At 39.3% G+C, this 13758-nt stretch overlaps 1 protein-coding gene across 4 annotated transcripts in view; it reads left to right on the top strand.

Moving 5' to 3' along the window:
- Positions 1 to 6040, top strand: part of PIGR (polymeric immunoglobulin receptor) — a 28470-nt gene extending 22430 nt beyond the window's left edge. For all 4 annotated transcript variants that reach the window (XM_074309015.1, XM_074309014.1, XM_074309013.1 and 1 more), the window contains exons 8-11: positions 672 to 793; positions 2172 to 2294; positions 2668 to 2726; positions 4883 to 6040. In XM_074309015.1, the coding sequence (XP_074165116.1) occupies positions 672 to 793; positions 2172 to 2294; positions 2668 to 2726; positions 4883 to 4981 (403 nt within the window). In that variant the 3' untranslated portion in view covers positions 4982 to 6040. The remainder of the gene's footprint in view (positions 1 to 671; positions 794 to 2171; positions 2295 to 2667; positions 2727 to 4882) is intronic.
- The last annotated feature ends 7718 nt before the right edge of the window (positions 6041 to 13758 follow it).

The following is a 13758-nucleotide window of genomic DNA, read 5'->3' as shown; positions in this document are numbered from 1 at the left end:
TCCCAGGCAGGGTTACATGAAGGGAACATGTTTACTTGAGGAATCCCTCAACTTCTTGGCTTGAATATGCAAAAGGTTGAAGCTATATCCACAGTCTTATTTCTTGCTTTAGATAGAGGGTCCTTTTCCTTTTTTTTTTTTTTTTTTTTTTTTTAAGAAGGTCCTTTTCTGAAAGTATAGAAGTCCTAATTATGTCCCATTGGTACTCTATCCCTATGGGAAATGTTTTAGAATTCAAATAATTTCAGTTCTTGGGAGAAGGAAGGAATTCAGAATGTAGAGACAGTACAACTTCTATTTAAGCCCTATTCAAGCTTCCAGGAAAAGGGTTCCAGAATAAAAATAAGAGCTCTGGAGTACTAATTGGCTAGATAAGAAAGAGCACTCATTTTGGAGTTTAAAGATCTGGCTTTAGTTTCCACCATACCTATATGTATGACCTGGAGTTCAGTATTCTCTGGAAGTAAAGGGGTTGGACCAGGGGAATCCCTAGGATTCTTTCTGTCTTTTATGATCTATTTAAATTACTCTCAAAGTTTTAACAAACACTGGAACATAGAAAAAGTCTGACCTCCAACTTGTCTTTTAGTCAGCATGGAGCACTTCCTATTTTCACCATTTCATCCTCCCTATTGCTAGCCTTCTTCCAATCAACTTATGTCTCATTCTAGCACCAAGAAACACAGTGGAAGCTCAAGAGTTCTGGTCTCCACCCTGGTGCCTGTGGCTCTGGTGTTAATCGTGGGTGCAGTAGCATTAGGAGTAGTCAGAGCCCGTCATCTGAGGTTCAGTGGTGAGTTCACTATGTTAGTCTCCAACATTCTAACACAAAAACTCTTCTGTATTAGTAGAAATAAAGGATTCTGAAAAGATAGAAAAATATGGATAGATTCTACTTTCTCTCTTTAGCCCACTTGCAATAAAAAGCACAGGTATCTACCATGGACAGTTCAGACAATGAAAACAGAAGGCTCTATCTTAAAGAACCTTGAGATAAGAGACTTAGAAGTTTAGATTTTGCTCCTAACTGTATAATCCTGAAGTAAGACACTTAACTAACGTGTCAAATGAATATAATACTTATCCTCAAAGAGTTGCTCTTAATAATGGTTGTGAATATACTTTAAAAAGTTATGAAGAACTTTAAGGGTCAAGCATTATTGACTCTTAATGACCTCAAAGAGAGCACCCAGCCTAGGAATCAGGGAGATCTGAAATCAATTCCTGCTTCAGACATGTACTATGTAATCCTTCACAAATCTTATAACTACTAAGAGTGTGCCAATCTGTACTTCTATTGGGAATTCTCTCCACTTAGTCAATCAATCAGCAAGGATCTATACCCTATGCAGGCATGTTGCTAGGTGCTGGACATAGAAGTATAAAACTGAAAACAGTTCTTGCCCTCCAGAAGCTTCCATTCTTTCTGAAGAAACGTCATGTATATATGTAAATATTTATCAATAAATAATAAAGTCACATTTGGAGGGAAGATGGGATATTCTTCCCATAAGAGGTGGCATTTGAACTGGAATTTAAAGGAAGTTAGGGATTCTGAGTTGGAAGTGAAGATGAAGAACATTTCAAGTAGGGTATGCAGCCTATACAAAGGGTAAGAGGTGAAAAATGGGACATCAATGTTTAAAGAAGAGCAAAAACATTACTTTAGCTGGACCCTAGATAATCGAAATCACATGTCAGGATCACTCCTCCTTAAATAAAAATAAAAACCCTAGTTACGGAGGGGAAAGAGATGCAATTACCATGCAAAGGTAATTTTTGTTCAGCTTTAGAAAATAATCAGACCCTCAATCCATCTGAGGCTGTGGTATAGAGTTCTCAAAGTTTAATCTTCTTTTTGAATTTCCAAGTATTTTTGAAGCAACAGTCAAGATGACCCAATGGGTACAGTCCTGGACATAGAGTCAGGAAAACATGAGTACAAATCTGACTTTAGACATTTATTAGCTATGAGACACAGGACAAGTAATTTAACATCTGTTTATTTAACATCTGTTTAACTCAATTCCCCCAATTGTAAAAATGGGGATAATAATAGCACCCATCTTACAGGTTGTTGTGAGGATGATATTTAGTAAGCTCTTTGGAAATTTTTTTATTATTACCCTTCTCTTCTTCCTCCCTACACCTAATTCCTCTTCCTTGCACAGATCGAATTTCGGTTGGAAGCTACAGAACTGACATCAGTATGTCAGAATTAGAGAATCCCAGGAAGTTTGGAGCCAATGAGAACACGGGAGCTTCTGTTAAAGAGTCTACTTTAGGAGAAGATGGTATGACCTTCCACTCAAGGGTATCTTTAGGAGTGTGCTTTAGGACTCTATGGGGAGAACAGAGTCTGGAGGGGAGTGTGTAAAAAAGGCAACCTGGTCTACGACAAAATGGTATTCTGGTATTCTGAAGCAGAGGACTCAGGCTTTGACAACAATTCTGTCACCATTGCCAAGTCACTCAACCCCTTTGGGCTCCAGCTCTAGATGGGATGTTTCCCAGTTATAATATGGAAGGGTTGAGTTAGATGATCTCTGAGCTAATTATTTCTAGCTCTAAAATAGGGCAGGAATATTAGGCTTGGGGAGAGAGACTAGAATGAGATATTGGTTTTTTGTCTGGGAATTCCTAATTGGTTTTTCACTCTTTCCACAGAATTCATAACTCAAATTGAAAACCCTGAGGAAATCCAAGAACCTAAGCAAGTCAAAAGGGTAAGGAAAGAAACTGGTGATTTTACCAAGCGAAGATGAAAAATTTATCATTGAGCATTGGATAAAAATTTTAGTTCTTCCTTTGTGGGCTGTAAGATACCAGTATAGTGCAAAAATCTCTTCATAAAATATTAGTCTTATCTTGTTTCTGAGGGTGATGGAGTGATGCTGTGTGTGCAGGGGAGGGGAGAGGAAGGAAAGGGAGGGGTGCCAGGTGGGCTGCATTTACAGCTAGCTCTTCCCTTTTGAGTAGGAGGTAGGAAAAAGCTGTGAAAATGTAGTATAATAATAGAAATCAAGTGATCAGGTGGTATATTTTTCCCCTGAGTATTGGACCAGATTGGCTGTGCCATTTCAAGGTGCTACTCAACACATTTTTAAGTATAGGTAATTGCCAATAAAGAGAGAGTTGAGGGGCTCACTCAGGTGCCACAATACCTTAAATCATGAATGAACCCAATTATTAGGCAGTCACTAAGATCCAAGTACAGTAAGAGCACTGGGGTACAAATACAAAAATGAGACAATTCCTGCCTTTAAGGAACTTTATGAATTGTTTTTCTTATTAGAATTTAAGTTCAACAATTCATAGTCTTGCCAATAATGTTGCATTTCCTTGAATTAGGTATGATTCTCTTTTGGCTTTTCTATGCAAGAAAAATACTCTTCCTTCTTTCTCTGTCTGTATTCCTGTTTCTCCTCTCTGTCTCTCTTTCTGTCTTTGTTTGTGTCTCTCTGTGCCCTGCCTCCCCATCTGTCTCTTTCCCTTCCCACCACCATCTCTTTGTCTTTCCATCTCTTTTTTGTATTTTTCTGTCTCTCTGTCTCCCCCTCTCCTTTTGTGTGTGTCTCTCTCTTTATCTGTTGTGTGTGTGTGTCTATCTGCCTCTTTCTTTCTTTTTCTCTATGTCTCTCTCCCTCTTTCCCTTTCTGTCTATGTCTGTTTCTCTGTGTCTCTCTGTCTCCCTCTATCTCCCTCTCTCTTTTTCTTCTCTCTCTCCCTCTCCCTCTTTCTCCTTCTTCCTCCCTTCATCCCTCTCCCTTCCTCCCTCTTCCTCTCTGTCCCTCCCTCCCTTCTTCTCCCTCTCCCTCCCTCCATCTCCCCCCACTCTGTCTCTCTTTGTCTCTCTCTGTCTCTTTCTTAGTCTCTCTATGTCTCTCTCTCTTTCTCTCCTCTCCCTCTCTTTCCCTCTTCTTTCTCTCCCTTTCCTCCTTCTCTCCCTCTTTCCCTCCCTCCTCCTCTCTCTTCCTCCTCTCTTTCTCCCTCTCACTCTCTCTCTTCATCCTCTCTCCCTTTCCCTTTCTCTCCTCCTTCTCCCTTCATCCCTCTCCTCTCCTCCCTTTTCCTCTCTGTCTCCCTTCCCTCCTTCTCTGTCCCTCCTTCCCCTCTCTCTGTCTTTCTGTCTCTCTTTGTCTATGTGTCTCTCTCTTTCATTCTCTCCCTTCTTTCTCTCTCCCTCTCCTTTCTCTCCCTTTCCTCCTTTTCTGTTTCTCTCCCTCCCTCCTCTCTCTCTCTCTCCCTCCTCCCCCTTCTCTCTCTCTCTCTCTCTCTCTCTCTCTCTCTCTCTCTCTCTCTCTCTCTCTCTCTCTCTCTCTCTCTCTCTCTCTCTCTCTCTCTCTCTCTCTCTCTCTCTCTCTCTCCCCTTTTCTATCCCCCCTCTAGCTGTCTCTCTTTCCATCTCCTTTTCTTTCTCCCTTCCTTTCCACATGGTCATGCATGCATGTCTGTCTGGCCATACCTACCCATATTGAGGGCAGAAGGCAAACACTCAGGTTGTATTGAACTAATTTTTTTTCTATATCTGTAATAGATAAAGACTAGCAGGAGCTGTTCCATACCATGACTTAAAATAGTAAGACCAGGGCAAGGATTTTTAGGATTTCTATGTTTTAATCCTCAGAACAGCCCCATCCCTCTCTATCTGTATTCCTTCCTCCATCTCCTCACCTACCTGCAAGAATAGTGGGGAAGATGACAACTATAAATGGGTTTAATGGTGGGGGTGTGTCATGGCTCAATAAAGCAGTCGATGGTTCTGCCTCTGTGTACTTTGGAAATGGGGGCAGTGATTTTAGTCCTCTTCACTCTGTTGTCTCCTTATTCTTCCCTCCCCACTGACACAAAAAAGAACTGAAACCTGTTGTTTCTCCCCTAGTCTTCCAAGGAAGAGGCAGACATGGCCTACACTGCCTTCCTGCTGCAGTCGAACAACATGGCTAATGAAATTCCCTTGGATGGCCCCAGTGATGCTTAATCAGATTCCGCTGTCTGCATCCTGTCTTCCATCACCCTCCTTCTCTGGCTCAATCATCTGCATGACCTCCAGAATCACCTTTTTTTAGACCCTGTCAGAACTCCCTCTGCACGCCTGCCCTCCTCCCCTTCCCTTGATTTTGTTGGCTCCCTTCCCAGAGTTTGTGGCTAGGGTGACTTCACTGATTTTGTCCCTCATCTTCTCTGAGAAGGCAGGAGATCCAAAAAATCATCAGCTTAATTTCCACTGAGTTGCCCCACCAACATCAGTGTAGGGGAGGAACCTTGTAGAAATTGCTTTGCTTTTAGAGGGATTGGGAATTAAAGCATTTCTTTGCACTTGTAGCCAGAAGAAGTCATTGGGATCTAAGATCTTCCTGTCACATCATCATTTCATACTCAGCTGATTAAAGGGGCTTTTCCCTCCCTTCTGTGAAAACTTCAATCTTTACAGTAGAAAGAAATTGCTTGTTATGTGACAAAAGCCTAATATCTTTCTTGGGTACTCTTACGTAGTTTATATTTCTGTTGGAATTCAGAGAAATCTTGAATATCAGATCTAGAAAGAACTATAGAGATAGTGCAGTCCACCCATCAAATTTTACAGAAAAGGGAACTTTGGTTCATGAGGGAAATTCCTTTTCTTAGGGAAACAAAGCTGAGTTGGGACTAGAACCTACATGTAGTTATACTTCCCACTCTATCATTGCTGGAAAGGAGAGGATGAGGGGAGGGAGGCAGATTTACCACTTTAGAAAAAGGAGAGGAGAAGTTGAGAACAGAGGCTTGGAAATGCTCTGGAGTTTTATAGCAGGATTCTGTTTTTCCTGGATATTGAATAAAGGGAAGACTAATTAACACATCACTCTACAGATCGACAAGGTGGGGAAAGACCTGTGACTAAGGAGGGGAAGAGGATGATGTTCAATAAATGAATTCAAGTTTTTTTTTTTTTTGGGGGGGGGGGTTGAGCAGTCAATTCTAAGGCTGGAGAAGGAAGTGGCAAACCAATCCAATGTCTTTGCCAAGAAAATATTAAATGAGGTCATGAAGAACCAAAGAGTTGGACATTACTGAAACCACTGAACAATAACAATACCCTAAGGCAACATCCATGGGTAACAAGCTGATGCTTCACTAATTCAAGCTATTAATTGATTAAATATCATGATTATCATTGTTCCAACTGCACTTAAGTTGGGTTCCTTCTCAAAGATAAATTGGGTACTTATCTTTGTCAGTCAGGTTTTTTTTTTTTTGTTTGTTTGTTTTGTTTTGTTTTTTTTTTCCTAAGGCAATTGGGGTTAAGTGACTTGCTCAGGGTCACACATTCAGGAAGTAATAAGTGTCTGAGGTCAGATTTATCAGATTTGAACTCAGGTCCTCCTTCCTGACTTCAGGGCTGGTGTTCTATCCACTGCACCACCTAGCTGCCTCAGATAGTCCTTGATTTTAAAGAGCCCATTCTCAATGACATTCCAAAACACGGCTCCATCTAGAAGAGCCCTTTTTTTTTTTTTTCCTTTTTTTTTTTTTTTTTTTTTTTATTTATTTAGAAATTTTTCCCCAGTATATATGCATGAGCAATTTTTTTTAAAACATTATCCCTTGTATTCATTTTTTCCAAATTATCCCCCCCCCTCTCCCTCCCCCCGATGACAGGCAATCCCATACATTTTACATGTGTTACAATATAACCTAGATACAATATTTGTGTATATCCAATTTTCTTGTTACACATTAAGTATTAGATTCCGAAGGGATAAGTAACCTGGGTAGATAGACAGTAGTGCTAACAATTTACATTCACTTCCCAGTGTTCCTTCTCTGGGTGTAGTTGTTTCTGTCCATCACTGATCAACTGGAAGTGGGTTGGATCTTCTTTATGTTGAAGATTTCCACTTCCATCAGAATACATCTTCATACAGCATTGAGGTGTACAGCGATCTCCTGGTTCTGCTCATTTCACTCAGCATCAGTTGATGTAAGTCTCTCCAGGCCTCTCTGTATTCCTCCTGTTGGTCATTTCTTACAGAGCAATAATATTCCATAACCTTCATATACGATAATTTACCCAACCATTCTCCAATTGATGGACATCCATTCATCTTCCAGTTTCTAGCTACAACAAAAAGAGCTGCCACAAACATTTTGGCACATACAGGTCCCTTTCCGCTTTTTAGTATTTCTTTGGGATATAAGTCCAATAACAGCAATGCTGGGTTAAAGGGTATGCACAGTTTGATAACTAGAAGGGCCCTTTTTCACTGCCCTCACAAATTTTGTAGAGTCTTCACAACATTTCTAGTTCTCAAGGCCAAGAAAGGAGAAGGATATTCTAATCTCAAAACACAATCCAAAACATCACCCATTTGAAGCGCATAAGATTCTACTTTGGAGTCTAACTAAACTGAGGTCAAATTGAATTTTATTGAATTGAATGCCTAACTTAGACAAGTCCTTTATATTTACAAAAGTCTATTATCAAAACTTCCCTCCCCCCCACTCTTGGTCTTAGTTTCCTATGGAATAAATAGGAGTTTTATCTTCATTCTACAAGAGGAACTAAAGTCAGAGACAGATTCAGCAATTTGCCTACAGTGGAACCAGAAGATAATGGTAGAATCTGGTGTTCTTTCTACTTCATTGTGATGCACAGGTATGACATCTTTTAGTGAGCAACTGGCAGTCAGGTGACATAAGGAATAAACTGCTGGACCTGAAGTCAAGAAGGCCTGAATTCAAGAGCTGCCTCATATGACAATTCCAGTCAAGTCACTTAACTTTTATCTGTCACTTTTGTCATATGTAAAATGGGGATAATGTCAACTACCTTTCACAATTATTATAAAGATCAAATGCAATAATATTTGTAAAACATTTAGTAGCACAGAGCTTAGGACATAGTAAGTGCCTTATGAAATTAGATATTCTTGTGAGAGATGAAGTATGTTTATGAGGCTGGGACTATCTTCAGCCTTGGTAATCCCAACGATACCAATTCAATTCAACAAGCATTTAACTTCCCCCTTTTAATAAGACACTGTGCAAAGAGACAGGGACTGGACCTTCAATTTTATTGGAATAGTATACTCTTTCTACCAGTGCAGATGCAATTCTGCAAAGTGAAGGCTTAAAGACTTTCCAAGAGCAGTGAGAAGTTAAGTGATTTACCCAGTCAGTATGGTTAAAACACAAACATGGGATAGAAACAGATTTTGAACCCAGGTTCTTGGCTTCAAGGCTGGCTCTCTACTCATCTATGCTGCTACTCAAATACTGGGGTTACAAAGACTAAACATAGTCCCTGTTCCCAAGAACCTAGTGGTTGGATCAGTTTTTCTACAGGTCTTGCTTATAGTCTACGTTTACACTATACCAAGAGGAATACAACCATTATACAGATGAGAATATACAAAGTAGAATATGATGACAGGAGGCCTTTCCTGGTCCTCCTCCCTTACTAGACCTAATTATTAGTGTCATCCTTTCTAAGGTCACTTTCCATCTATTCAATAATTATATATGTCCTGATTCATACACACACACACACACATACACACACACATACACACACACATACACACACACACATATATATATATATATATTAATGTACTCACCACCTTAGAATGAAAGCTTCTTGAGGACAGAGATTGTTTTGCTTTTTTGTTTGTATCCCCAATGATTAATACAAAGTCTAGCACATAATAAGTCCTTAATAAATCATCACTGATTGTTTGATAAGGGCAAAGAAAGGATCCAGATTTATAAGATATTTGAGGAACCGAGAACGCTTTTAGCAAGCAAGGATTAGGATTATGAGGTAGAAGAAGTACAAGTCAAAGAATACAGTTAAAGAATAAAGATGAATGGGTTGGGAGAGTCTTTGGCTGAAGTTGGGGGACTGAGGAACTCCCCCATCTAGCCATCAGTACTCCTGGAGTTTTGAGAGTCTAGTATTGGAGTATGTCAGGACTAGCCCTTTGTAAAATTATTTATTAAATAGATGAAATTTGATTAGTGGTCTCTGCCAGGGTAGGATGAACTCCCCAAAGCAAGCCAGGCATTTCTCAGTAAATACCAGAGCATTCAGCAAAATGCTGAGAAGGGGCTGCTCCCTTATTTGAAAGTACAAAGAGGACAGTGCTCCTTTTGGGCCTAGGCTACCGTGTTTCCCCGATAATAAGACCTATCCTGAAAATAAGACACCCACATACTCTTTAATATTCCGCTAAAATAAGCCCTCCCCCGAAAATAAGCCCTATCGAACTTACTATGAAAACGGTCATCATGGTGATCCCCTGCGCTATATGCTGCGTAGCGGTACCTTCAGTAAGCAGCGCCGCCCTCCCCTCCCGGGTGAAACGCACGTCGCGCTCCGAGCTGCATCCAATCAGAGCTGCAGCAGTGAGCGCGTCATCCTCTTCTTCCCTGGTGATTTGCTTGCTGGCGCTACTGAGAGCAGCGCCGCGGAGTAGAGCTGAGACAGGACCATCTAAAAACTCGGTAAGTTCAGTAAGCGATGGAGAATAAAATAAGCACTCAGGGGGCATGATGGAGGCTAAAAGGGGCATGATGGAGGATAAAAGGGGCATGATGGAGGATAAAATAAGCCCTCCCTGAAAATAAGCCCTCTGGTGTTTTTTAGTCCCAAAAAAATAATAAGACAGTGTCTTATTATCGGGGAAACACGGTATTAGCTGACTCCCTCTAAAGAATTCTGGGTAGCATTAAAAGTCTCCACAGTCCAGATCATAAGTAGAAAGTGTCTCCACCAGGGTAATTGGCTAAATCACTGAATTCTTTCCATAATCTATTTTTAGCTAATTGAATTGAGATATACTAGGATAATGAAGGGCCTTGAGTCCATGTTATAGAAGTGTCAATTGAAACAATTGGGTATATTTACCTTGGAAAAGAGAAGACTTATGGGAGCATGAGCTCTGTCTTCAAATTTTGGATGGGCTGACACATAAAAGAGGAATTGGATTTGTTCTAAATGGGCCCCCTGGGGCAGAACCAGGACAACTTTAGGCTTGATATCAGGAAGAAATTTTCCAATCATGTTAGCTGTCAAAAAATGGAATTAAATTGCTTCAGGACTTCTTTATAAATCTTCAAGGAGATACTGGAGAACTAATTGGTTATGTTATAGTGGGGTTGTTATAGGCATAGGTTGGACTTGGTGCTACTGAAGTTACTTTAAAGTCTCAAATTCTTTTATTCTGGGATCCAATGTGATTTTATAATCTAAATTTCTTATACCCGCTTCACAGTTGCTGAGCAATCTGATCATTTCACTACTGAACATGTTACATGTAATAAATAGTATTCACACTTAACCACTAACTCTGAGCCCCAGTTCTCCTAGCTGCTACTACTGTAAAATCCTTATTGTTACATGTATCCACTTCCTATTTCTGTTCTTTAGCATAAACCAGATAAGAGACTGAGTCTAAGATTTGGGGATAGGGATAAGGGTGGATGCATACAAAGAAACTCTGCTCCACTGTTGCTCCAATATTTCATCATGGTCACTGGAGGAATGACTTTTTTTAAACACAGAAACCAGTTGGAAAGAAATTAGGAATCATCTGCTTCAGCTCCCTTCACTTTACAAATGAGTAAGCAGAAACTTAACTTGCTCAGGATCACACAGGTAGGGAAGTAGTAAAGTGAGAATTCAAAGCAAATTCTTCTGCTGCCAAGCTCAGCCCTCTGGTGCACCAGAGGAAGGAAAGAAAGAACTACTTATTAAATGAGCCAAGTTCTGTGCTAAGCATTTGTATAGTACCTACTTTATTATTATCCCCATTTTCAGGCCAGCTATTATTATTATCCCCATTTTACAATTGAGAAAACTGAGGCAAACAGAAGTTGTGACTTATCCGAAGTCACACAGGGGGTAAGTGTTTGAGACTGGATTTGAATTCATGTCTATTTGATTCTAGGTCCAGTGCTTTATCATTTAGTGGAGAAAATAGTTAAGCTGATAAAAGTCATGGATTGTTAATGTTCAAGATGAGAATTGAGGCTGACATAATAGAGGGCTAAATCTGAAGTCAGAAAGACCTGGCTTCAAATCTTGCCTCAGTAATTTACTATTTTGGTGCAGTGATCCTAGGCAAGTCACAAATTTCTGTTTGCTTCAGTTTTTTCAATTGTAAAAAATTATAAAAATCCTCATTGTGTTGTCTGATAATGATGACAGTGACGATGATGGTGACAAAGGCTATGATAATGTATTCACAAGGAGGAGAGGAAGCCTGGTATAATGGAGAGAATACCAGTCTTGAAGTCAGGAAGACTGATTCATATCCTTCTTCTTCTTCTGTGATTATGGACAAATCATTTAATCTTATCTTTCCTAGTTAACTTTTTTTTTTTTTTTGCTGAGGCAATTGGGGTTAAGTAACTTGCTCAGGGTCACACAGCTAGGAAGTGTTTAGTGTCTAAGGCCAAATTTAAACTCAGGTCCTCCTGACTTCAGGGCTGGTCCTTAAAGATGACAAGTTGCAGATGAATTGACAATCTACATCTATGTCTGGAGTTTCTTTTCATGGAGAATGACAAATGTGGACTATTTTTGAGAAAAGAAGTAATTGACAGAAATATTGCTGTGGATTCATAGCTAATCAAAACCATATTTTACAATTAATATCAGTCAAATTGAATGATTCTGTGGCTTTCTAGGCTGATTAGATTTCTTAGCTGACACTCAATAATTCTCTGGACACTGGACTCTTTCCAAAGTTAGAGAGGCTCTATTCTCCCCAAAGCATTTTTGTGCCAGCATTGGAATCCATCCAGCCCAGGCCTCCTGGATAGATTCCATTTGTGTGTTGTAAAGTCCTTCTCCAAGCCTCAGCTTCCTCCTGCTGGTTGACTCCTGGAACCTAAACTTACATTTCTAAGAACTTCAGATTCATTAGGTCATTCTTAACCATAGAAGAGAAACAGGAAAATGGTCATTTTTAAAAATTGCATTGCTATCTTTTAGTTTTACAGTATCTTCATTTCCCAATATACCTTTCCCCTTACTCTTCAGAGTCATTGCTTATAATAAAGGGAGGAGGAACCATTTTGGGACAAAGCTAACCAATGTGTTAAAACCAAGTTCTATGCATGAGTATAGACAGTGGAATGGGATTTTAAAAGCATACAATCTTCCCCTCCTTTAAAAAGAATAATTTTCTCTAAAATACATAAAGACATAGTCCAGTTGTTAGACCCTCTGAAGTAACTCTACTCTGGAACTCTCCCTTACATCCCTTATCCTCTAGGGACACCTTCAACCCCACGACAAGCTCAACTAGACTTTCCATTCACAAGTTAAATGTAGTCTGGGAAATCCCCATAAAACACTTCTTTCTAGCTCAAGGCCCATTATCTTTCCATCTGAGTAGGTTCTGGAGTAAAATTGCTCATTTTACAATAACAAACCATTGTGATCAAAAGTCAAGAGAGCATATATATATATATATATATATATACATACATATATATATGTATATGTATATGTGCATGTATATATATATACTCTGCCTGCTTGTTTTTTTTTTTTTTTAATTTTCCTTTTTTCTATCTATTGAAAACTTAAATAGAAAATAAGAAAAGAAAAATAAATTGTTGTGTGCACAGCAGACATAAGAGAAGCTTCAAAATATAAAGCAACACATTTTCATTTCAAGAAAGCCTAAATAATAAGTACTATACATTGTATTCAAAGCTGTTCATTTTTTCTTTGCTTCCTTTCTTTCTACTTTATCCTTTTTTCCTTCTTCCTCCCCCTCCACAAAAAAGACCATAATTATGTATGGATATGTGTGTATACACACAGATATACAATACATACATGCACACATATATGTGTACACACATTTATATATACATGCATACACATATGTCTGCTTGCTATATCTGCCTAAAATTTTACCATTGATGAGCCATTCTTTGAGGCTAAAGCTTTGCCCTTTCCCCAAAGACCAATCAGTCAATCAACTAGCATTTATTAGCAGCTTGGTGGCATAGTAGGCAGTTAGGTAGCTCAGTGGATAGAACACCAGAGCTGGAATCAGGAAGACCTAAAGTCCCATTCAGCAAATGGTCAAATTTTATTATTTGGGTAAATTGCTTCATTTCTGTCTGCCTTAGTTTCTTTAACTATAAGACAGGAATATGACAGCACCTACCTCCCAGGTTGTTGTGAGGATTAGAATAAGATAATATTTATGAAGCTCTTTGCAAACCTTAAAGTGCTATAAAAATATTAGATATTATTAATATTGGTATTACTAGTAGTAGTACGGTATGTTCTATGTACTGAAGATACAGAGTTAGAGGTAAAATAGTCTCAGCACTGAAAGTCATGTTCTCCAGGGGAGACATCATGTGCAGCACCTATACACATACATTTTCATCTAGGTATCCCACTGATACCTCAAATTCAATGTGCCTAAAATAGATGTTTAGCTTCTTAGTATGAATGAGTTTATAAGACTTTATTTTTTTCTCTGATAGGCGTTAATGAGAAAGCATAAGAATGGCTGTTTGAAAGGTGGGTGACAAAGGAATCGGGGACTCAGAGCTGCTAAAAAAGATAGAGAAGGGCAGAGGAGGAGAAGAGGAAAAACTTTGGGGATAACTTGCTCTACTTTCCAACTTTACTAAGGGCTACACTTAAGCCAGAGTGATCTTATATCCTATATATGCTATATATCCAGAGAGATATCACTGAAAGAGTGCTTAGTCTGGAAGCAGAGAATTTGGCTTCAC

The sequence above is a fragment of the Sminthopsis crassicaudata genome, chromosome 4, assembly GCF_048593235.1.
Source record: "Sminthopsis crassicaudata isolate SCR6 chromosome 4, ASM4859323v1, whole genome shotgun sequence".
Classification (NCBI taxonomy): Eukaryota; Metazoa; Chordata; class Mammalia; order Dasyuromorphia; family Dasyuridae; genus Sminthopsis; species Sminthopsis crassicaudata.
Note: the sequence above shows the minus strand (reverse complement) of the source record. Positions and strands in the feature narration are given on the sequence as shown.